Source organism: Chiloscyllium plagiosum, unplaced genomic scaffold (genome assembly GCF_037043375.1).
Source record: "Chiloscyllium plagiosum isolate Xiang-an unplaced genomic scaffold, Cpla_swu_hap1 HiC_scaffold_13, whole genome shotgun sequence".
In the NCBI taxonomy this organism is placed as follows: domain Eukaryota; kingdom Metazoa; phylum Chordata; class Chondrichthyes; order Orectolobiformes; family Hemiscylliidae; genus Chiloscyllium; species Chiloscyllium plagiosum.
This window is the reverse complement of record NW_028270151.1, coordinates 6773554-6798603: the sequence shown is the minus strand read 5'-3', so window position 1 is coordinate 6798603 and position 25050 is coordinate 6773554. Positions and strand designations below refer to the sequence as shown.

At 42.3% G+C, this 25050-nt stretch overlaps 1 protein-coding gene across 3 annotated transcripts in view; it reads left to right on the top strand.

Annotated features, from left to right (window-relative positions):
* The window catches only part of gk5 (glycerol kinase 5), an 88947-nt gene that overhangs the window by 35642 nt on the left and 28255 nt on the right, over positions 1-25050 (top strand). For all 3 annotated transcript variants that reach the window (XM_043702789.2, XM_043702787.2, XM_043702790.2), the window contains 7 exons: positions 6470-6601; positions 12214-12289; positions 15224-15285; positions 15494-15567; positions 17877-17937; positions 19581-19707; positions 21122-21226. In XM_043702789.2, coding sequence (XP_043558724.1) covers positions 6470-6601; positions 12214-12289; positions 15224-15285; positions 15494-15567; positions 17877-17937; positions 19581-19707; positions 21122-21226 — 637 coding nt within the window. The remainder of the gene's footprint in view (positions 1-6469; positions 6602-12213; positions 12290-15223; positions 15286-15493; positions 15568-17876; positions 17938-19580; positions 19708-21121; positions 21227-25050) is intronic.

The window sequence follows — 25050 nt, the reverse complement described above, 5'->3', positions numbered from 1 at the left end:
CATAATTTTAAGACGAAAGGCAGGAGGTTTAGAGTGGATTTGAGGAAATATTGTTTCACCGAGAGGATTTGGAGGGATCTGGAATGCCTGGGAGGGGAGTTGAGGCTGGAATCCTCAACCTTTTTAAAAAGTCCTTGAATGAGCACTTGAAGGGTCACCACAAGGCTATGGACCTCGTGGGGCTAGTGTAGATTTAGAGTATTTGTATAGATGTTGGAGACTCGATGGGCTGAAGGGCCTCTCCTGTACTGTATGCTGCTTTGTTTACGGTGCAGAAAGAAGCCATTTGGTCCATTATGCCTGTGATGGTTCTATGACCCAGCACCAATCTCCTGCATTTCCCCATATCCCTGCACACCATTCCTATCCAAATAATCATCCAATCCTACCATCTCGCCGTTGCATCATTTGCATGTATATTAAATCTACACCCACTTGTTTTTGTTTCTTTTACATGGGGGAACAGCTCCTGATCTACTTTGTCCAACATGTTGTTGATTTTTGAAAACCTCAATCAGATCTCCTGTCAGCCATCTTCTCTCCAGGGAGAGTAATCCCAACTTCAGCTGAAGTTTCTCATTTCTGGCATTGTTCTCGTAAATTGCTTCTGCATTCTCTCTGATGCATCTTTGCAATGTGGCTCCCACCTGGAGTGGGAATTTTGTGCAAATTTCTAATGTTTGACGGGAACAGGAGAGCAAGGGAATGAGCAAGTGCCAGTTCAGAAATCTGAACCTTGACAATTCTTCAGTCAAGTGCTTTGGTCAGCCTCAAACTGTAGCTCTGTCTATAGAGCCATAGAATTATGCAACATGGAAACGTATTATTCGGTCCAACTCGTCCATGCCAACCAGAAATCCAACCTGACCTTGTCCCATTTGCCAGCATTTGACCCATATTCCTCTGAACCCTTCCTATTCATCTACCCATCCAGATGCCTTTTAATGTCATAATTGTACCCACCTCCACCACTTCCTCTGGCAGCTCATTCCATACACGTACCACCCTCTTTGTGGAAAAAGTGCCCCCCCCCCCACCAAATGCTTTATTAACCTTTCCCCTCTCACTGTAAACCTACACCCTCTAATTTTGGATATCCCCCATCCTAGGAAAAAGTCCTTAGCTGGGAAGCACCTGCTCTGGTCCCAGCATTTATCTAGCTTTCTACGTTTTAAGATCTCCAGCCCAATCTCTTCTGCATTTTGGATACTTTTCAAGATATCACTGTTTATTTCCATGTCCTTGTCTATAGTAAATACTCATGTGAAGCATTTGTTTAGTATCTCACCCCTCTCCTTTGGTTCCACACACAATCTGCCTTGTTGATCTTTAAGGAACTCTGTTTTCTCCCTAGTTACTCATTTGCTCTTTAATGTATTTGTAGAATCTCTTTGAATTCTCCTTAATTCTATTTGCCAAAGCTATCTCATGTCCCCTTTTTTGCCCTCCTGATTTCCCTCTTAAAATACAATCCTACTGCCCTTGTACTCCTCTCTGGAATTCACTCAACCCCAGCTGACTAAATCCGATAAATGTCTCCCTCTTTCTTGACAAGACCCTCAATTTCTTGAGTCATCCAACATTCTCTACACCTATCAGCCTTGTTCTTCACACTAACAGGAACATACTGTCTCTGAACTCTTGTTATCTCATTCTTAAAGGTCTCCCACTTTTCAATCATCCCTTTATCTGTGAATAGCTTCCGCCAATCAACTTTTGAAAGTTCCTGTCTAATACCGTCAAAATTGGCCTTACTTGGAGTTAAATTTTGGATCAGTTGTACCAATTTCCATAATTTCCATAAAATAGTACGATCACTGACCCTAATGTGCTCCAGCACTGACACTTCAGTCACCTGCCCTGCCTTCCTTCCCAACAAAAGGTCAGATGTTGCTCCTTCTCTAGTAGGTACATTCACATACTGAATAAGAAAGCATTTTTGTACATGCTTAACAAATTCCTCCCTATCCGAGCCCTTAACACTGACATTCCCAGTCTGTGTTCTGGAAGATACAATCCCCTACCATTACAACCTTATTTTTCTTACAGATACCGGAGATTGATTTCTAAATTTCCCACTGACTATTGCAGGGGGGGGGGGCATATAGTACAATTGCAACAGCATCCCTTTCTTATTTCTCAATTCCACCATATAGCTTCACTGGATGATCTCCCAGGAATAACCTGCCTAACTACCTACATAATGTTTTCGCTCACCAAAAATGTCACTCCCCCTCCTCTCTCGCCTCCCTTTCTATCCTTCCTATAGCATCTACATCTTGGAACAGTTCAGCTGCCACTCCTGGCCCTCCCTGAGCCACGTTTCTGTGAGAGCGGTGTTCTCCCAGTCCCATTTTTCCCAACCATGCCTTAAGTTTACCTATCAGACCTTTTGCATTGAAGTAAATGCAGTTTAATTTATCAATCTTACTTTTTTCCTGACGAAGGGCTTATGCTCAAAATGTCAATTCTCCTGCTCCTTCGATGCTGCCTGACCTGTGTTTTTCCAGCACCACGTTCTCAACTCTGATCTTCAGCATCTGCAGACCCGCTTTCCCCTTACCTTGTCCTTTGCTGAGCTCATATCTGTCTTGACTATTTGACTTGCTCCCTTTACCAGCCTCAGCCATTTCTCTTTAATCTCCTGCACCCAGCCCCCCCCCCCCCCCATTAACTTTAAAGCCTCATGAGTAGCACCAGCAAATCTCCCTGCAAAAATATTGGTCCCCTTCCAGTTCAGGTGGAAACCATCCCTCTTATCCAGGTCATTTCTACCCCTTGAAGAGATCCCAATGGTCCAAAAATATGAATCCTTGCCCCTGCTCCAGTCCCTCCATCACATATTCATCTGCTTTATCCTACACTCTCCAGCAGGTGGCACTGAGTAATCCAGATATTACTACCCTACTTTGTAACCTTCTGTCTAATTTCTTGTACTCTCTCTGCAGAGCCTCTTCCTTTCCCTTACCTATGTGGCTGGTTCCAACATGCACAAATTACTGAAAACCAAACATAAGATTTGTTGGTGCTACATATTGAAGCTTTAACATCTATGGGATGGTGGGGGCTGGGGGTGCAGGAGACTAAGAGAAAACCAAACGTCGGATGGATCAGTTTTTGTCGAATGTGTACAGGACGGTTTCCTGACACAGTATGTCAAAGGGCCGACAAGAGGGGAGGCCACACTGGATCTGGTGCTTGGTACTGAACCAGGCCAGGTGTTTGATTTAGTTGTAGGTGAGCGCTTTGGAGAGAGTGACCGAAATTCAGTTACGTTTAGTTTAGCGATGGAAAGGGATAGGAACATGCCACAGGTCAAGAGTTACCGATGGGGCAAAGGCAATTATAATGCGTTAGGCAAAATTAGGATGCATAGAATGGGGTAGCAAAATGCAGGGGATGCAGACAATGGAAATGTGGAGCTGGTTTAAGGAACAGATATTGCGTGTCCTTGATAGGGATGTCCCTGTCAGGCAGGGAGTGATAAGGTAAGGGAACTGTGGTTTACTACAGAAATTGCATCTCTTGTTAAGAAGAAGGAGGCTCATGTATTGATGAGGCAAGATGGTTCAGATGAGGCGATGGAGAGTTACAGATCAGCTCGGAAGGATTTAAAGAGAGAGTTAAGAGCAAAGAAAGGACATGAGCAGTCTTTAGCAAATAGAATAAAGGAGAACACTAAAACTTTCTATAGGAATGTGAGGAATACAAGGGTGATTAGGGTATGAATAGGGCCAGTCAAAAACAGAAGTGGGAAGTTGAAGGTGGACCTTGTGGAGATCGGAGAGGTGCTAAAAGAATATTTCTCATCGGTTTTCACTCAGGAAAAGGTGAATATTGTAGAGGGGAAGAATGAGGTATTAGATATTAGACTAGAAAGGATCGAAGCTAGTTACAAACAGGTGTTATCGATTCTAGGAGGAGTGAAAGTAGACATGTCCCCTGGGCTGGATGGTATTTATCAGAGGATTCTGTGGGAAGCTAGGGAGGAGATAGAGCCTTTGGCTTTGATATTTGAGTCATCATTGTCTACAGGTTTGGTACCAGAGGACTGGAGGATTGTAAATGTTGTGTCCTTGTTCAAGAAGGGCCATAGAGATGACCCAGGTAATTATAGACCAGTGAGCCTTACTTCTGTTGTAGGAAAGATTTTGGTAAGGATTGTAAGAGATGAGATTTATAATCATCTAGCAAGCAACGGTTTGACTTCAGATAGTCAACATGGTTTCGTCAAGGGTAGGTCGTGTCTCACAAACTTCATTGAGTCTTTTGAGAAGATGACCAAGTATGTAGATGAAGGTAGGGCTGTTGACGTGGTATACATGGACTTCAGTAAAGCCTTTGATAAGGTTCCACATGGTAGGCTGTTGGAGAAAATGCAGAGGCATGGGATTGAGGGTAATTTAGCAGTTTGGATTAGAAACTGGCTTTCTGAAAGAAAGCAGGGAGTGGTGGTTGATGGAAAATATTCAGCCTGGAGCCCGGTTACTAGTGGTGTGGCACAAGGATCTGTTTTGGGACCACTACTGTTTATCATTTTTATAAATGACTTAGACGCAGGCATAGGTGGATGGATTAGTAAATTTGCAGATGACACTAAAGTCAGTGGAATAGTGGACATTGTGGAAGAATGTTACAGATTGCAGAGGAACTTGGATAAACTGCAGAATTAGGCTGAGAGGTGGCAAATGGAGTTCAATGCAGCTAAATGTGAGGTGATGCACTTTGGGAAGAATAACAGGAAGGCAGAGTACTGGATCAATGGAAAGATTCTTGGTAGTGTGTATATGCAGAGGGATCTTGGAGTCCGTGTACATAGATCCCTGAAAGTTGCCATCCAGGTTGATAATGCTGTTAAGAAGGCATACGGTGTGTTCAGTTTCATTTGTAGAGGGATTGAGTTCCGGAGCCGCAATATTATGCTGCAACTATACAAAACGTTAGTGCACCCACACTTGGAATATTGTGTACAGTTCTGGTCCCCATATTTCAGGAAGGATGTGGAAGCCTTAAAAGGTGCAGAGGAGATTTATCAGGATGTTGCCTGGTCTGAAGGGAAGGTCTTATGAGGAAAGGCCGAGAGACTTGGATCTGTTCTTGTTGGAAAGAAGAAGGCTAAGACGGGGATTTGATCGAGACATACGAGATGATCAGAGGATTATATAGGGTAAACAGTGAAAGTCTTTTTCTTCGGATGATGACATCAGCTTGTACAAGGGGGCGTAACTGCAAGTTGAGGGGTGATAGATTTAAGACAAATGTCAGAGCTGGTTCTTTCCTCAGAGTGGTAATATTACAGCAGGATCTTGACCAGATGGGCCAATGGGCTGAGAAGTGGCAGATGGAGTTTAATTCCGATAAATGCGAGGTGCTGTATTTTGGGAAAGCAAATCTTAACAGGGCTTATACACTTCATGGTAAGGTCCTTGGGAGTGTTGCTGAACAAAGAGACCTTGGAGTGCAGGTTCATAGTTCCTTGAAAGTGGAGTCACAGGTAGATAGGATAGTGAAGAAGGCGTTTGGCATGCTTTCCTTTATTGGTCAGAGTATTGAGTACAGGAGTTGGGAGGTCATGTTGTGGCTGTACAGGGCATTGGTTGGGCCACTGTTGGAATATTGCATACGGTTCTGGTCTCCTTCCTATCGGAAAGATGTTGTGAAACTTGAAAGGGTTCAGAAAAGATTTACAAGGATGTTGCCAGGGTTGGAGGATCTGAGCTACAGGGAGAGGCTGACCGGCTGGGGCTGTTTTCCCTGCAGCGTCGGCAGCTGAGGGGTGACCTTAGAGAGGTTTACAAAATTGAGGAGTATAGATAGGATAAATAGACAAAGTCTTTTCCCTGGGGTCGAGGAGTCCAGAACTAGAGGGCATAGTTTTAGGGTGAGAGGGGAAAGATATGAAAGAGATCACACAGAGGTGGTGCGTGTATGGAATGAGCTGCCAGAGGAAGTGGTGGAAGCTGGTACAATTGCAACATTTAAGAGGTATTTGGAAGGATATATGAATAGGTAGGATTTGGAGGGATATGGGCCAGGTGCTGGCAGGTGGGACTAGATTGGGTTGGGATATCTGGTTGGCATGGACGGGTTGGACCAAAGGGTCTGTTTCCATGCTGTACATCTCTGACTCTATGACCTGCCAGTGTAGTTAATTCAGCCACATTAGGGGGATTTAAACAATCCTTGGATAAGCAATGGATGACTTTGGGTTAGTGTAGGGGGACAAGCTGAGAGTAGTTCACAGGTTGGCGCAACATCGAGGGCTATGGTCCTGTTCTGCGCTGTATTGTTCTGTGTTCTGTAACACACTCTGCTCAAAGCGCAGAACTAGCACAATCCTACTGCTCTGGGATACCATTATATTAAACATCAATCAAAAGTGGAATTACTTAAAGACATCTGACTGGGTATATGAATTGTACATCTTTGGAAAGTAATTTGTGGTTTTCCTTCCTTGCTTTCATTGTAGGTGGTTCATAAATCCAGTGGATTACTCCATTTTCTGACCAGGAAGAAGCGCTTCCTAGCTGCGAGTGTGATCCATTTCTCTACCCAGCATGTATCCATTCGTCTAGCCTGGGTTCTCCAAAATATCAAGCAGGTACGAACACACAATGCCTGGCGTTGGTGGCTGCTGAGAGGGCACCCTCCCGGCTGTTACACTGCGACTGTCAAAGGGTGTTGAAAATATTTTTGCTTCGTGGGTATTGTGTTCTTTTTTTAAAAAAAAACCTTGCATATCCCAGGCAACAATGCACAGTCCACCATAATATAATTGTATGGGGAAAAAACAGGCAAGTGGTAGGCCAAGCCAAAGCATCATGGTTAGGTCTTAAGTGAAAGAACTTTCATTTTTTTAATAGAATCTCTCCGGTGTGGATGCAGACTATTTGTGCTCTTCCAGCACCACTAATCCAGAATGCAGGCTATTTGGCCTATCGAGTCCTTGCCATCCCTCAGAGTATCCCACCCAGACCCCACCACCAACCTATTCCTGTAACCCTGCATTTCCCATAGCTAATCCACCTAGCCTGCACATCCCTGGTCACTGTGGGCAATTTAGCATGGCCAATCCACGCAGACACGAGGAGAATGTGCAAACTCCACACAGTCACCTGAGGCTGGATTCAAACTTGAGTTGCTGGCACTGAGAGGTAGCAGTGCTAACCACTGAGCCACCTGCTGCCTGAATCTCGGTAGTATCTTTTGGAATCTCGAATCCTAAGGCACCTTTTTATACACAATGACTATTTCAGACACATGAGTTCTGAAGAAGGGTCATTGAACTCTAATTGTATTTCACTCTCCACAGGTACTGTTCAACCTGAGTTTCTCCAGCAATTTTTGTTTTTTTGTTTCAGATGTGGTGTTACCTTTTGGTGATATTGGAAATTATGCAGATGTTTAAAAGCCATACACATTTCCATGTAATTTAGCTCACCATTTGTCTGGAAAATCTCCTTTCCACTCAATCTGTTTTTGTAATTTTCATTTCTTGCAGGCAGGTCAGACTTGACCTACCCATACGATCTCAGACCCTTTATTTCCTTCCATTGCTCTTGTATCCGCTTATAATCCACCTGATCACAGTGCAGGGCCAGTTTGTATGGTTTAATCTAGTATTGTATTGTATTATATTGTATTGTATTAGTTTAACCCCTTTGTTACTCTAACATTAATCCCAAACATTTAGTGATGTAGTGTACGTTTTCAGTGCTACAGTTTCAATTTCCTCCTCTGGTATTAGTGACAAAAAAGGTTGTTTTCCGGAGTTTAAAGCCTGTAGCATTGTTACTGTCACTAAAGTCACCAGATGACCATTGAGCTCCTGCTTATTTGAGACAATGATTTGTACTTTAACTTGGCAGTCACCACACCTCGGGCAAGGGGATAGGTTGAGGAGAGTCCTTCATAATAACCTCGGCTGGAGTGGGGAATTGAACCCATGGTTTTAGCATTATTTTACATCATAAACTAGCTGTCCAGCCTCCTGAACTAAAACAACGCCCTCGTGTGACAGCCTTAAATAAAATAAAGAACTGTAGATGCTAAATATCTGAAACAAAAGCAAACTGCTGGAGAGCTCAAACAGGTCTGGCAGCCCCTGTGGGGGGGAAGAGAGAGAGAAATAGAGTTAATGTTTAGAGTTCACTGACCCTCCTTCAGCCTTCAATGTTTTAAGAGATTGTGGGGCCTGGGTAAGGTTATGAATGAACGTACAGCTCTCCAGTGGCACAAATGGGTACTACAACTTCTCAGATCACGTTGCATGTCCTGCACATTTCACACAGCAGCCTGTATAAGAATGGGACAAGGAAAGGCCATTCAGCCTATCAGCTGTGTCCATGTCACTGAGCTGCTGTGTTCTGTGAGCAGCAACTAAACAACCAGAGAGCCTCCATGATATACATGTACGTTTTTGTAAGTAGTGGTAGAATCTCTAAGTTTTTTTTATTTATTCAGAGGTGGGATGTTACTGTCGCTGGCTGGGCCCAGCATTTATTGCCTCTCCCTAGTTGCCCCTTGATAGGGTGGGGGTCAGCTGCTTTCTTGAACCATTGCAATCCACCTGCTATGGGTTGACCCACAATACGCTTAGGGAGGGAATTCCAGGATTTTGATCCAGTGACAATGAAGGAACAGTGATCTATTTCCAAGGTGGGATGGTGAGTGGCTCGGAGGAGAACTTGCAGGTGGTGGTGTTTCCATGTGCCTGCTGCCCTTGTCCTTCTAAATGGAAATGGCTGTGGGTTTGGAAGTAACTGACAAAGGATCTTTGGTTAATTTCTCAGTCCATTTTGTGGATAGTACACACTGCTGCTACTGAGGGTCGGTCGTGGAGGGAGTGGATGTGGTTCCAATCATGTGGGCTGCTTTATCCTGGATGGTGTTGGAGCTGCCCCCATCCAGGCAAGTGGGGAGTACTCCATCACACTCCTGACTTGCACCTTGTAGCTGGTGGACAGGCTTTGAGGTAGGAGGTGAGTTACTCACTGTAGTGTTCCTAGCCCCTCTCCTGCTCTTGTTGCCACTGTGTATTTATGTAGTGAGTCCAATTGAGTTAATTAAATACGTAAGCCATCTGATTCATCGCAGACTTAGGTAAATGGGGAAGCAGTGGCATATTGCTAATGTGACTGGATTTGTAAATCAGAATGTCAGGTTAATGTTCTGGGAACGTGGGTTCAAATCCCACAATGACAAATGGTGAAATCTGAAAGAAAATAATCATTTTATAGTAATCGTGAAACCATTATCGAAGGTCATATAATATCCTTCAGGGAAGACCAGCTGCCATCCTTACCTGGTCTGGCCGACACATGACTCCAGGCTGAAGAGATCACCTCTGGCCAATTAAGAATTCGGTTTTTTTATTCATTCGTGAAATGTGGGTGTTGCTGAGTAGATGGGCAATAAATGCTGAATGAGCCAGTGATGCACAGTACCAATGAAAAAAAAAACAAAAATAAATTAACCTTTCAGAATTTTGAACTGGCATCTGAATAGAGCAATAAGTTGCTCCAAGTATATCACTGTTTGTTCTGCAAGTTTGCCCTTTGATCCATGCTGCTCATGTCCCTTTAAGAACATGTACATTTTAAGCTTTGGTGTTCTGCAGGCCACAGGCATTCTACCCAAATCCAGTCTCCACAAATAGCATTCCCCTTATCTACGTGAATATAATAGTTATTTAATAAAGGATTTGCATATTTTTATTTTAAAATTCTATAAATGTTGTCAGATCAGCTGCAGCCTCTAATTATTGCTTTCAATTTTTTTAAAGCATTCTTGAAGTTATTTCGCAAGTTTTTACACCATGTATAATTGCACTAACTGAGCACATTTTATGCAAAGCTTTCTTCTTCAGTCAGTGCTTTAACCAAATTAGATTTCACCACCTTATTGTATAGTGTTTTACTACATTTTTTTTTCATCTAGTTTCAGGAAGGTTCTTCTCCAACTCTCTAGGTCTGTGGATCACTGCCATAGGAGAAGGTCCTCTTTTGAGATGAGCTTGCTTTGTTATCTATAAAATTTCAATGCACTGCTATGGAGGCTTCAGTAATGGTTTCCCATGGTAAACTTGTGAATAGCTCCTCATTTCTGCTACGCCAACAAATTGCCATTTCTTTCAAGTGAAGATGATTTCAACCCCAAGCCTTATAATCAGAAAAGAATCCCCTAACCAGAGGGATGACCAGTTAGAAGTATTGACGTGATGAAAGGTTTTGATGGTGGATTGTGGAGAGAGTATTTTCTTTTACAGGCAAAGAGAGATGTAAGATTGGCAAGAAATCCAACAGGCAGTTGAGTAGAATCTCCAACACTGGGGGATAATAATGTGGAATTTAATGGGTGAATTGGAGAGTATAGATACATCTTAAGGGGGAAGCTGGATAAACACTGTCAGAAGAGATGGTTAAGATGATCTATTTACATGATGAAAGATCGGAGGAAACTGGAATATGTTGTATTTGAGTCTGAAAGAGTTAATATTGAAGTGCCATAAACTTCATCCACTTTGGTGATCCACGTATTTGTGGGCAGAACAATTCAGAATCTGATAAGTATCTGATCCTCCTAAAAATCTAATAATGTATTGTATCAAAGTAACCTGAAACTTGCAGTGAATTAGATGTCATTAACTACAAGGGTCACTTCTAGTTAGACCAGGAAATAGGTTTCCTCTGCCAGGCAACACCTAGCAGTTCCTGGAGTTTCCTCCACTTCAACAATGGTGGCAGCAGCTCAGTGGGTGTTGGGCATAGTCATGTGACTAAATGGACCATAACACAATGGATTGGTGTCACTTAACATTCTCTGTGGCATATTTAGTGTAATCTTATCTAAATGTTTTGTGGGGTTAGCTCAGTTGTCTGGTTTGCGATGCAGAGTGATGCCAACAGCATGGTTCAATTCCTGCACCGACTGAGGTTACCATGAAGGACTCTCGTCCTCAACCTCTTCCCCTCGTTTGAGTTGTAGTGACCTTTGAGTTAAACGACCACCAGTCATCTCTGTCTGACAGCAGCCCTATGGTCTGTTCGGGCCATGGTGATTTTTACCTTTTCTAAATGTTCTGTCCCTTATATTCAAGTTCTGCTGGAATTTCAATCCCTAAGCAGATTTTAAATCAATCTTTTTGTGGGAGTACATAATTTGCTTGACCTGACTTCCTGATCTCTGCCATTGTTAAATAAAGGGAGTGCCTGTCTTCTCTGGCTCTGAGTAGGTGAACTGTATTGTCTGTAAAGAGGTCATTTTTAGGGATTCTTCACAGTATTATGGTGGGGGAGGGGGAGATTTCTTTCCAAACACACAGCCCAATTGCTGTATCCAATCCTGGGGTTGAGGATGCACATCCTGAAGTCATGGATCTCCTTGAGGTATGTTCCCCCTCTACTGGATAATATTATACAGGTGCTAATATAATTTGACTGTTCCCTGTCAAAGCTCTGTGGCCTGTCTTAAAATGGAAATATCATACTCTGTTCCAGCATGTGTACCAATTTGGGAAAAATAGCAGAGGTTATGGTTGGGGGAGAAAATTGAGCATTTTGTTTGAAATGCCGAACGTCATCCATTGCAGAAAGGGACCTTTTCCTTTTTGGAATGTTCAATCAGCCATGATCTTATTGAATGGCAGAGGAGGCTTACGGGGCTGAATGGCCTATACCTGTCCTCATTTCTCCCAGTTTAGCATTGATCAGAGGCGTACCTCACACTGTCTCAGTTTTTAATTCAAGGTATAGCTCTTCTCAGGACAGGACTCTGGATCCAACTTTCTGGTTGTAATTACCTGAACACCGTGTGTTTGTATTTGAGAATCATTTTGGTGAGTTACACTGTGCTGTCTTTAACAAAAACAGAAATTGCTGTAAAAGCTCAGCAGGTCTGGCCGTATCTGTGGAGAGAAATCAGAATTAACGTTTTGGGTCTAGTGACCCTTCATCAGAGCAGGACCCAAAGCGTTAACTCTGATTTCTCTCCACAGATACTGCCCGACCTGCTGAGCTTTTCCAATAATTTCAGTTTTTGTTTCTGATTTCCAGCATTCTCAGTACTTTTTTTTGTGCTGATTAATTCTTTGAAGACAGAAACTATATCACTTAACATCATGAAAGTCCCTCATGGAAAGGAAGAGAGGGTTGATGTCACAAGTGAATGTTGTTTTGAGAGTGCTATATATTCACTGTAGACATCTCCTTACAGGTTCAAGATGCTGTTATTGAAGAAAACTGCTGTTTTGGAACCATTGATACATGGTTGCTATACAAATTGACTAAAGGTAAGCTTTACCTTGAAGGCAAAATGTGAAGTAACTTAATTCTAAAGGGCATTGAAGCAGCACATTCAATACAATGATTTGTTCAAATCTGCTCGAAGCCAAAATTATGAATTGCATTTTCAGTAATTTTGTATACAATCCACAAACACTTAATACATATCAGTTGGGAGAGTGTGCCTGTTTGTGATGTGTAAAACATCATATTTCTCAGTGTTCTAATGCAACCAATGAAACATGCCATAAATAGCTCCGAGAATGCATAAATGACTTTGTTATTTCTCAAATAAAATATCCCAGTTGTTCCTGAGTACTGTTCCGGTTCTTTAGAGCACCTATATTGGCCTTTTACTTTACCCACTTTCTAAGTATCTATAAGTAAAATCGATAATCAAATCCAGTTTTGAACAAAGAAAAGGGGAAAATAAAATTCTACTCATATATCTTCCAGTAAATCCCCTTGCACAACTTCTAAACTTTCCACACTGCTTTCCCCCTCTCTTTAGAACCTTTTTAAAAATGTTTCTGTTTTTCAAGTTTGATTCTTAAACTCTGGTAATTTGTCTTCAATGCTAATGATCTGACTGAGCATCCCAACTCTTGGCTGTGGGCCATTGTAGTAACAATATTGAAGCCTAATAGTTATTGTTCATTGGAATATTTGTAAGTAAAGATGTTTTAAATTAGTAATCCTTTGCAATTTCCTGCTCCCATCTGTATTACTTAGTATCCTTATTATCAATTCCAGACCTGAATGTACAACAGTTTTTGTTCCATCTTTATCAACATTTACGATGCATATTGTGAAAACTTGAAACCCTAGAACAGTATCCTTTATACCACTCTAATGCTTTCATACATATAAATAAAGATAAAGTCACCATCGTCCTCGTGGAGCAGAGGGCTGCTCTTTCATCAGAGAGAGATGACTGGTGATTTAACCAGAGGGTCACCACAACTCACATGAGGCAAGAGGTTGAGAAGGAGAATCCTTCATGGTAACCTCAGGCCAATGCAGGAAGTCTGAACCTGCTTCAGGAAGACCGCTATCGTCCTGGTGCCAAAATAAAAATCAGGCACGTGTCTCAACGACTATCACCCAGTGGCTCTGACTCCATAATTATGAAGTGCTTCACGCTGTTCGTCATGGTTCACATCCGTACCAGCCTCCCACGTTGCCTTGATCCTTTGCCAACAACAAAACAGGTCCCCAGAAGCCATCTCCCTCTCTGTACACTCATCCCTGGAACATCTGGATAATAAGGCTACCTTGATCAGTCTCCTACTTATTGACTACAGTTCTGCCTTCAACACGATAATTACAAATAAACTCTCTAAACTCTAAGACTAGGGTCCAGCTCTCCCCTTATTAACTGGGTCCTCAACTTTCAGACCTATCGAGCACCATTAGTAAGAATAAGTGACAATACTTCCTCCACTATCATCCTCAACACCGGTGCCCCCCACAAGGCTGCGTACTCAGCCCCCTACTATACACCTTGTACTGTGTGGCCAACTCCATTCCAACTCTCTTTACAAGTTTGATGACACCATTGTGGGTTGATCTGAAACAATGACAGGACAGAATACAGGAAAGAGATTGAGTGCTTAGTGACATGATATAATGACGACAATCTCTCCAAAATGAAGAAGCAGAGTGGAGGGCACACCCCTGTCTGTATCAATGAAGCTGAGGTGAAGATGGTCAAGAGCATCAAATTCCTGGGAATGATGATCATCAACGTTGATCTGCACTGGTCCACCCATGTTGATGCACTGGTCAAGAAAGCATAACAATGTCTCTACCACCTCAGGAGGCTAAGGAAATTCAGCATGTCCACAAAGGCTCCTACCAATATTTATAGATGCGCGATAGAAACCAACCTGTCTGGATGGGTCATGGCTTCATTTGGCAACTGTTCTTCCCAAGGCTGTGAGAAACTACAGAGAGTTGTGAACACAGCCCAGTCCTCGTGCAAACCAACTTTCCATCCACTGACTCCATCTATATTTCCCATTGTCGTGGGAAAGCGGCCAACGTTGTCAGGGCCCACCCACCCTAGTTATACCCTTTTTCATCGGGCAGAAGATATAAATGTTTGAATAAGTGTACAAAGAGCTTCTTCCCTGCTGTTATCAGACTTTTGAATGGACCTGTCAAATGTTAATGCTGATCTGTCTCTGCACCTTCTGCATCTGTAACACTGTTCTGCTGCCCAGATGCAGTTTGTATGGTACAGTCTGCCTGTGTAGCACCCAAAACATCACTGATTACATGTTCTGTGATACAGTGAAAAATCAGTTGAACCCACACCAGTGATGGTCTGCATCACAAACCTGTCATTCAGCCAACTGAGGTAACCAACCCCTCCCATAATATATAAATATACATCAATATCTTTCTTATTAGCGATTTCCTCAAAATCTACATTAGTCAGACAAGACACATCTGAAAAACAAAACACTTTATTAATTCACAGGATGTGGGTGATGGTGGGCTTATTGCCCATTCCTGGTTGCTCTTGAGAAGGAGGTGGTGGTGAGCTGTTGCTTTAACTGCTGCAGTCCCTTTTCTATTCCTTGATTTTACTGGAACATTTCCACTGCCTGTTCATCCTTATTGGTCTACGTTTATCCATCTGTAAATTTTGTTTCTCTCATCATTGTTAACCTTCTCCTCTCTCCCCATTTCCAGTCCTTCCTAAAGACTATTTAATCCATAATATTAAACTTCTGATAATGACCAGTTTGTAGCTCCCTCTCAAGAATGCTTGTTTGCTGTGTTAAAGCCTTTGAGCTGAATCTATGCTTCCGTGCCCATCCTATATGACCAATAATTGAGGTATTATAAGATGTTTCTTTAATATCAAAGGTTAAAGTTAATATGCTGACAATTTCCATTTTAATTATGTTATCTGTGCTGTTCTTTATACGTAGGTGCTGTTTATGCTACAGATTACTCCAATGCAAGTACTACAGCAATGTTTGATCCTTATCAGGTATCTTGACTTTTTTTTCTCTAATTAAGCTAAAAATTCATTTTCATTCCATGAGGAATATTTCTAATTTGAACATAACTTTCGGTTTATAGGTGTTCAATTATGCTATTTTTAAAGGTACATTGCATCGAAATTTCTTCATCTGAAGAAACAGTCTCTAATTTAAGGCAGCATGCAAGATTATAACAGTTGGTGTTTATCATTTTAGTTGTGTTGGAGTAAATTCCTTGCAAACCTTCTTTCTGTGCCTGTGTCCATCCTCCCTCCTGTGAAGGATACCAGGTAAGAGTCCTGAACTAAATATCACCAATGTTGTATTACCGCTACACTGCAGACTAGTTAAAATCATTGCCTGACATTTGACAGATTTTTGTGATTCGGACTGAAAATTGAGTGGAATTAACAAGTTGCAGTTGCAAAATTAACTGCATGCGGAGTGAAGGGCAAATAGTTGCTGATAGCACAGAACTTGATTATTTCATGAAATTCAAATGAAGAACTGTGGATGAAGAAGATCAAGGATAGTCAAGCCCAAACCTAGAGGGGAAAGATTTAAAAGGGACCTAAGGGGCAACTTCTTCACGTGTGTGTATGGAATGAGCTGCCAGAGGAAGTGGAGGAGGCTGGTACAGTTACAGCATTTAAAAGGCATCTGGATGTAGGAATAGGAAGGGTTTAAAAGGATGTGGGCCAAGTGCTGGTAAATGGGACTAGATTAGGTTAGAATATCTAGATGAGTTGGACCAAAGGGTCTGTTTCCATGCTGTACATCTGTGACTATCTGAAACAAAAACAAAAATTCCTGGAGAAACTCAATAGCTCTGGCAGCGTCTATGGAGAGAGAACGCGGAGTTAATGTTTTGAGTCCAGTGACCCTACTTCAAAAGGTCTCTGAAGAAGGGTTACAGGATTTTAAAAAGGGTCATGGTTTTAAAGATCAAGGGTGAACCTTTTAGGACTGAGCTGACAAATTTCTGCAAAATAGCCGTAAGCCTATGGAATTCAATACCACAAAGTGGTTGAGGCCAATACATTGAGTTTGAGAAAGAGGTAGTCACAAGGGGTCGAATGGCCTACTCCTCCTATCTCTATTTTTGTGTAATTGAGCAACGCGTAAAGGAGAAATTGAAGAAACTTAATTTCTTGTATCTGTATCTCAGTTTATCTTGGTAGCTCTAAGATGGAATAAATATTCATTTGTCTCCAATCAAATGAAAGGATGATTCCAATAGATAAGATATTAAAATAAATCATATTCGGTACTCTCCCTGTATCTTAAGGTACTCCTCGCGTGTCTATAGAGAAAGGTTTAAGGAGAGAGTATGGCATTGAAGAAATACCTGATTTTTAAAGAGGCATGGGTAAGAATTGTAGAAGATGGGAGAAACTTCATCCTGTAGTGGAAAAATAAATTCTCTTTTTTGTTTTGCACCTCTTTGTACCTCAATGAGCATCACTTCACTGAATGTCATGCCGTCCATAATTTTAAATAAGTGACATGAGTTTAGGCAAATGTGTACTGATGCCTTTGTGAATTTTTTTTCCGAGGTGATTGTAATTTGCAATTGTCCTCTTTCACCCAGCCTAGGATGTTTCATGTCAAACATGCAAATGTCTCAGCACAGCTCCTGACTCCTCAGATACTGAAGCAGCCCCTGTCCAAATGGTGCGAGATATGGACAGTATCCAGGCTTGAGCAAATGATGATAATGCTCCACAAACACCAGGCAATAACTATCTCAAATCCAACCACCACCCCTTGACATTCAATGGTGTTACCATCACTGAATCTGTCACTATCGACATTTCTGGGATTACCATTGGCCAAAAACTGAACAGGAATAGCCATCTGAATACAATGGCTATGAGAGCAGGTCAGAGGCTCAGAATACCAATAGAGAGTAGTTCCCCTCCTGACTCCCCAAAGACTGTCCATCATCTGTAAGGCACAAGTCAGGAGTGTGATGGAATGCTCCCCACTTGCCTGGATGGGGGCAGCTCCAACAACACTCAAGAAGCTTGACACTATCCAGGACAAAGCAGCCTCCTTGATTGGGACCACATCCACCAGCATCTACTACCTCCACCACTGACACTCAGTAGCTGCAGTGTGTATTATCTGTTAGATGCACTGCAGACATTCACCAAATATTCTTTAAATAGCACCTTCCAAACCCATGGCCCCTAACCGTTTAGACTGACAGGGGCAACGGATGCATGTGAACACTACCCACCTGCAAGTTCCCCAACAAGCCACTCACCGTCCTGACTTGTACATTTTATCATTGTTTCTTCAGTGTTGCTGGGTCAAAATCCTGGAATTCCCTCTCTAAAGGTATTGTGGGTTAATCCACAGCACATGGACTGCAGTTGTTCAAGAAGGCAGCTCATCTCCACCATTGCAAGGGGGGGGCAACTAGGGATGGGCAATAAATACTGGGCCCAGGCAGTGACGCCCATGTGCCATGACTGAATAAATGAGAAGATACTTAGCGACATTTCAGTAACTAACTTGATATTTAAACTCTTGTACGTTAAAAAAAATCATATAACTCAATTAAAGCAATGTATTTTCTCTCCCAATATTTTAGTTGCAATTTTGGATACACCGATGAAAGTATATTTGGAATCCCTATTCAGATAATGGCTTTGGTAAGTGCTGCAGAATATTAAATATTCTGAAATAATTTTATAATTTTGCACAGTGCCAAATCGTGTAATATCCAAGAACTCTGCTCTGGATTCTTCGTTCTCATTGCAGTTTTACCAATGTGTAAAGAATATGCTTTCTGGTCAGCAGCTGCTGTGCATTTATTACTGAGCCCTTAAAAAATTGGAAAGGCGTAGAATATAATCTTTTATGTATTTCCCAGACATTTGACAAGAGAAATTACTAAAATTTCATGCATTCTCCATGTTTCAAAGGATAGATTTTGAAGTGACTATTTTAAGTGATGGTCAATTGGTGTAACCTGCTCCACCATTCAATAGCACAACGGCTGATCCAATGTTTCTCTTGTCCATTTTTCTACCCTTTCCCCATAACCCTTGATTCCCTGACTGATCAAGAATTTGTTTCTGCTTTGAATATACACAAGGATTCTGCCTCTACAACTATCTGTGGTAAGGGGTTCCAAAGGCACTCAACCATCTGAGTTGAAACTCCTCCTCATCGCTCTCAATCTTGGAACTGTCTCTAAATTAGCAACTTAAATATTTTGTCCTCTTTGCATGACAGAAATGCTTACCTGAAAACTGCAGATGGCGCACACATTGTTTGAGTATTAGTGCTTGTTGTATTCCAAGTCATTATCCCATTGAATAGGATTTCCATAAGACATAGAAGCAGAAATTAGGCCATTCAGTCCATAGAGGCTGCTCTGCCATTCAATCATGGATGCTAAGTTTCTCAACCCCATTCTCCCAATTTCTCCCTGTAACCCTTGATCCCCTTGATACTCAAGATCCTACCTATCTCAGTCTTAAACATACTCAGTGATCTGGCCTCCACAGCCTTCTGTGGCAATGAATTCCATGGATTCCCCACTCTCTGGCTGAAGAAGTTTCTCCTTATCTCCGTTCTAAGAGATCTTCCTTTTACTCTAAGGCTGTACTCTCGGGTCCTGGTCTCTCCACCAAAGGCAACATCTTCCCAACATCCACTCTGTCCAGGCCATTCAGTATTGTGTATGTTTCAATTAGATACTCTCTCTCATCCTTCCTTCTAAACTCCATCGAGTATACTCCCAGAGTCCTCAAACATTCCTCACTGGTCTTCATATTTCCTCTCTCTCTTCCTGCCAGTGACTGGGGGACATTTATGGTTGGCAAGAGGAGTTTGGAAAAGAAATTAATTGGCTTTGGGACAGGATAAAATCATGGAATCCCTGTCCTGTGGAAACAGGCAAGTGGGTCTGTACAGACCCTCTGAAGAGCATCCCACCCAGACCCATCCAATTCCCCTAATCCTGCGTTTTCCTATGGCCAATCCACCTAACCTGTACATCTTTGGGATGTGGGAGGAAATCCACACAGACATGGAGAGAATGTGCAGTCTCCATACAGGCAGTTGTCCAAGAGTGGAATTGAACCTGGGTCGCTGGCGCTGAGAGGCCACTGTGCCATGGATTTGATGATATCTACGGGGATGTGTGAGCTTTCCGGTTCTGCCAGCCGAAGAATAAGGAAGCTGTGTGGATTGTGAAAGAGTTAAATTATCAAGGCAAATAAAAGGGATTTGTCAAGCAGTTGTATGTCAGTCCTGGTGTCACTCCTCATTCTTTTACTATATCCAGGCAGCAGATCAACAGGCAGCCATGTTTGGGGAGTGCTGCTTTGAAACAGGAGATGTGAAGCTCACCATGGGAACAGGCACTTTCATGTCTATCAATACTGGAACCAAGCCACATGCTTCTGTAACAGGTACAGCAATCTGTTTTAATTCTTTCATCACATTGACTCAGACTCAGTCATGTCATCATGAAACAGTCAGTAATCCTTTGGTGTGAAAGTTATTGTATGACAGTTATATAGAGCAAGCAACCTATCGTTCTCTGTGCAGTTTTTTGTTTTATTATCATTATCCAATGGTTCAGGGACAACCTTGTAATTTACAAACATGTCGAAGTTGTGGCATTGTATGTCGCGGTGATGTTTAGATTCTACGCTGTGTGAAGTTCCAAGTTCCAAACAAAGACACAACATGAAGCCAGCCTTATTCTGTCTTCAGTAATGAGAAATAACATTTGTGATTGAGCAACAAATGCTGCTGGCAAAATGGGCTGAGCTCACTCCACAGAGGGGAAAGACAGGAGTCGCGAGTGTTTTGTGGCCAGGAACACTCTTCCCTCCCTCTTCTGAAACTTAGTAAAGTCAAGACCTCCACATAAATGATCCAGTAATTAATGGACACAGGACCCCATCTCATTTAATCATAGAGATGTACAGCGCAGAAACACACCCTTCAGTCCAACTCATCCATGTCAAATAGATATCCTAGATAAATATAGTTCCATTTGCCGCATTTGGCCCATATCCCTCCAAACCCTTCCCATTCATATACCATTCCAGGTGCCTTTTAAAGGTTGTAATTAGACCAGCCTCCACCACTTCCTCAGGCAGCTCATTCCATACATGCCCTACCTTCTGTGTGAAAAAGTTGTCTCTTAGGTCCCTTTTTAAATCTTTCTCCTCTCGCCTTTAAACCTGTGACAATTGGCAGGTTGTTGAGGCTGGAGAGCCAATCAGAGCCCTTCTACTTTCAGAGCAGCACCTGTTTTTAGTAAAAGTCACTGAGAACACCTCACCAACAAGATGCCCAATCATCACAGCACTCATTTTAAAATAAAACACTCTCAAAAACAAATAGCCAGGCCACCACCATGGGATGGAGTCGAGGTGGCTCTGAGGTGGGCAGTTCTAGTACCTGAAGGCAGCCATCCAATAGGCTGGGGTGCCAAAGCACCTGGTAGGCCGTCAGCCTGGCCTGGCCTGGGTGAGGGTACAGCCAGAGGCTGTCCTCGAGGAGACCTCCCCACCAGCGCTTCCATACCCTGTGCTATTTGCTTCAGTTACTCACTCACCTTTAATTCCACCAGAGTCTATGATAACACCATTTAGTTTGACAAAGCCAATGTAGGCTGATAAGAGTGGTGACCATTGTGGACAGATATTGAAGTGACTGTGAAGATGGAAAATGTATTAGTTGAAGCAAATGCTAGAAGTTTGGTAACGGCTGTATTACCTCTCCAAGTAAAATGTAAATGTGGAGCACAACAGAATGAGAATTGTTCAGATATTGAATCAATCTTTTTATTGTATAATTTTATTAATGCAGGCCTTTATCCATTGGTTGGATGGAAGATTGGGTCTGAAATTATATACATAGCTGAAGGAAATGCTTCTGATACTGGTAAAGTAATCCAATGGGCCCAGCAGCTAGGTAAGGAGGGTTTGGACTGAGGTGCATTTTATTCCTGTCTTTAGAGAACACATCTTTAAATCTTGTTTTAGAGTTCACCATTACTACCTCCTGTTCACACACTGGCTGAGCAATATCTGTTAGTCACTTCCTGTTCCGCTATAATGCAGTAGTTCCAGGAAGGTGTGGTGGCTCAGTGGTGAGCACAGCTGCCTCACAGTGCCAGGGACCCGGGTTCCATTCCAGCCTCGGGTGACTGTTTGTTTGTGTGGAATTTGCACATTCTCCCCGTATTTGCATGGGTTTCCTCCCACAATTCAAAGATGTGCAAGTTATGTAATTGCCCATAGTGTTCAGAGATGTGTAGGTTAAGTGCATTAGCCAGGGGTAAATATAGAGGAATGAGTTTGGGTGGGATACTCTTCGGCCCAACAAGTCCACACTGACCCTCCGAAGAGCTTGTTTCCACTTTGTAGGGATTCTGATTCCGTTCTTGTACAATCCAGTGTTATTAAAAAATTGCATCATATCACCATTTAAACTAATGGGGCTGGAATCTTGTTATAAACAATGCATGCTTTAAAACTTCGCACTTTAGAAACAGTGTCCCCAATTCGTCAGTCATGTTATAGCAAATTTGTGTGAACGAAACATGCATTTTAGCAGAACAGCCTGGGTGTCAATAAAAACAACTTTTCTTTAATGAAGTGATGATGCAAGACTATGTTTCCCTTACCAACTTTTTGTTTTGTGAAATCATTTTTGCACAATAAGGTATTTTAAGTGCTGGCCATTTTTTTGTCATCCTCTAATTATCAAGCATTCCCATTTCTAGTATTGAAAGGGTTAAAGCAGAGCCATGATCCCTTTCTTACCCTTTGTTCAATCAAAACAACAAATTTGCAGTGATATTTTTAAGGCACAGGATGCCCTAAAGCAATTCCTAACTAATGGATTTTTTTTTAGTAGAGTCAATATTATGTAGACAGATGTGAGACACAGCTGTGCACAAGTTCCTACGCTCGGAGAATCAATGAGCAGGTTAGCATCCCTTTCTGTTTCAGGGAGGAAGGTTGCCAGCAATATTGAGAACTCCCTTTTTGTTTTCATACTAGACATGTCAGGCTTAAAGACTAAACCACTGACCATGCAGCACTCTGTCAGTACTGTGCTGCTCGTGATCAAAGCTGGAGTAGGATTTAATTCTACAACCCTTTGACTCATAATTGCCACCACATTAATAGGTGAACACAACTGTATTTTGACCTTTGTGTTTCTACTCCACCTCCACAAAATCACCCCAACTCAGCAAAAAAAATTCAATTTTATCAAGATTTGAAGATGCCAGTGTTGGACCGGGGTGTACAAAGTTAAAAATCTCACAACACCAGGTTATAGTCTAATAGGTTTAATTGGAAGCACAGTGTGTTGAAAGCTGGTGTGCTTCCAGGTAAACCTGTTGGACTATAACCTGGTGTTGTGATTTTTATTTTCCAATTTTTCAAGTCATTGATCACGTTTGTATGTGATCATATCATGCTGATGAATTTGCAATGTGTTATCTCTGTGTACTGTTGAGAAAGCAGTTGTTATTAACCTGGGGTGAGTTGAAAATAGATTAACCAGGATGTTGCTGGGAATGAATGGTTTCAGTTATGAGGAGAGGCTGGGACATTTCGTTCACTGGAGTGTGGGAGGTTGAGGGATGACCTTGTCGGGGTTTATGAAATCATAAGGGACATGGTTAGGGTGAATAGCAGGTGTCTTTTCCCTAGAGTGGGGCATTTCAAGATGGGGGCACATTTTTAAGGTGATAAGAGAAGGATTCCACAGTGGTTCATGTGTGGAATTAACTGTCAGAGGAAGTGGTGGATGCAGTTACAGTTACAAATTGTAAAAGGAGTTTGGATAAGTATGTGAATAAAAATATATGTTTGGAGGGATATTGTCTACATTCAGGCAGGTGCACTAGTTTAGTTTGGGATTATGGTCTGCATGGAGGAATTGGACTAAAGAATCTGTTTCCAAGCTACATGACTCTATATAATTGGTCATAATTCTCCAACTTGGACTTTAATGAAGCTAAATAAAACTATTATTGCATGTTAATGTTATATATCATATACCCCTGGCCATCGATACCTTTTTTATAGCATCTTTGTTGTTTTATCAAACTGAGATATTTTTAACATCTATATCCCAAACCCGAAATGCCTTTATTAAAATTCATTCATAGGATGTATATGTGTCACAGGCAATGAGTTTAAAAGTCACATTATATTCACACTGTTTCTTGATTCACGCCAGTTGCCTCCTTCAATAAACTCTTACCTGGTTTGTTAGGCACAATCTGATTCCTCATTTCCATTTGGTTGTTCTGATTATCTTCTAGATCTTTCAGAATTCTATCCTTAGTTACGATTAAGAACATAATTGGGCAGCATGGTGGCTCTCTGGTTAGCACTGCTGCCTCACAGTGCCAGGGACCCCCAGGTTCGATTCCAGCCTTGGGCGACTGTTGGTGTGGAGTTTGCACCTTCTCCAGGTCTCTGCGTGGGTTTCCTCCGGGTGCTCCAGTTTCACAGCCCAAAGATGTGCGGGTTAGGTGGATCGGCCGTGCAAAATTGCCAGGTTACAGGGATAGGGTTGGTTAGGGGGGTGGATGGGGGTGTGGTATGAGGTGGGAGGGATGCTGTCGGAGGGCCGATGTGGACTCAATGGGCTATGTGGCCTGCCTGTAGGGATTCTATGATAATTCTCCTTCTCCCAGTCCTAACTGGCATCCCCCTTATTTTTTAACTGTGCCCACTAGTTCCAGGCTCCCAACCAGGGGTGACGTCTTAGCTGCATCTATATCCCTTCAAAGTATTTTGTAGTTTTCAATGAGATCGCTTCTCATTCTTTGAAGCTCGCGAGAGTACAGGTCCAGTTTGCCTAATCTCTCTCCATAAGAAAGTCCCAGCATCCTGACAAGAAGTCTGGTGAACTTTAGTTGCACTCTGTCTGTGGCAATGATATCTTTCTTGAGATAAGGAGACTAAAACTGTTCAGTGCTCAAGATGCTTACTGTTTGACTTAAGGGTTTGAGTGTCCTTGTCACTTTGCTCAACTACACTTCAGACCTTTCTTTTAAAGAAATATTCTGCACATTAGTTTCTCTCCTACCAAAGTAAGTAACCCCGTTTTTCCGAATTATATTCCATCTGCATGTTCTTGCTGACTCTCGAAACCCATCCAAATGCTCCTTAGAATGTTTTGTCGTCCTGACGACGCACATTCCAGCTGAGATTTGTACCATCTGCAAATTTTGGAACATTTGGTTTGTTTCCCAGGTCCAAATTAACATGTGGTGTGAACAGCAGGGACCAAAGTACTGTTCCTTATGATACCCCACCAGTTCGAGCCTGACAGTGTGAGACTGACCCATTTTTTCCTGCTGCCTTTTCTGTCCATTAACTGATCGTTGATCTGTGGTGAAAGTGAGGACTGCAGATGCTGGAGATCAGAGTCGAGAGTGTGTGGTGCTGGAAAAGCACAGCAGGTCAGGCAGCATCCGAGGAGCAGGAAAATCGACGTTTTGGGCAGGAGCCCTTCATCAGGAAATGTTCCTGTCCTGCCTGAAACGTCGATTTTCCTGCTCGGATGCTGCCTGACCTGTGCTTTTCCAGCACCACTCTAATTTTGACTCTGATCATTGATCTGTGTCAGTAGGGTACCTCTTATGCAGTGTGCTTTCATTTTGATGACCAACTTCCCATGGGGAACCAAAAAGCCCTTTGCAAATATAAAAATACTGCATCTGTCAACAGTCCTTTATCAACTTCCTTGCATCAACCTGAGACTAG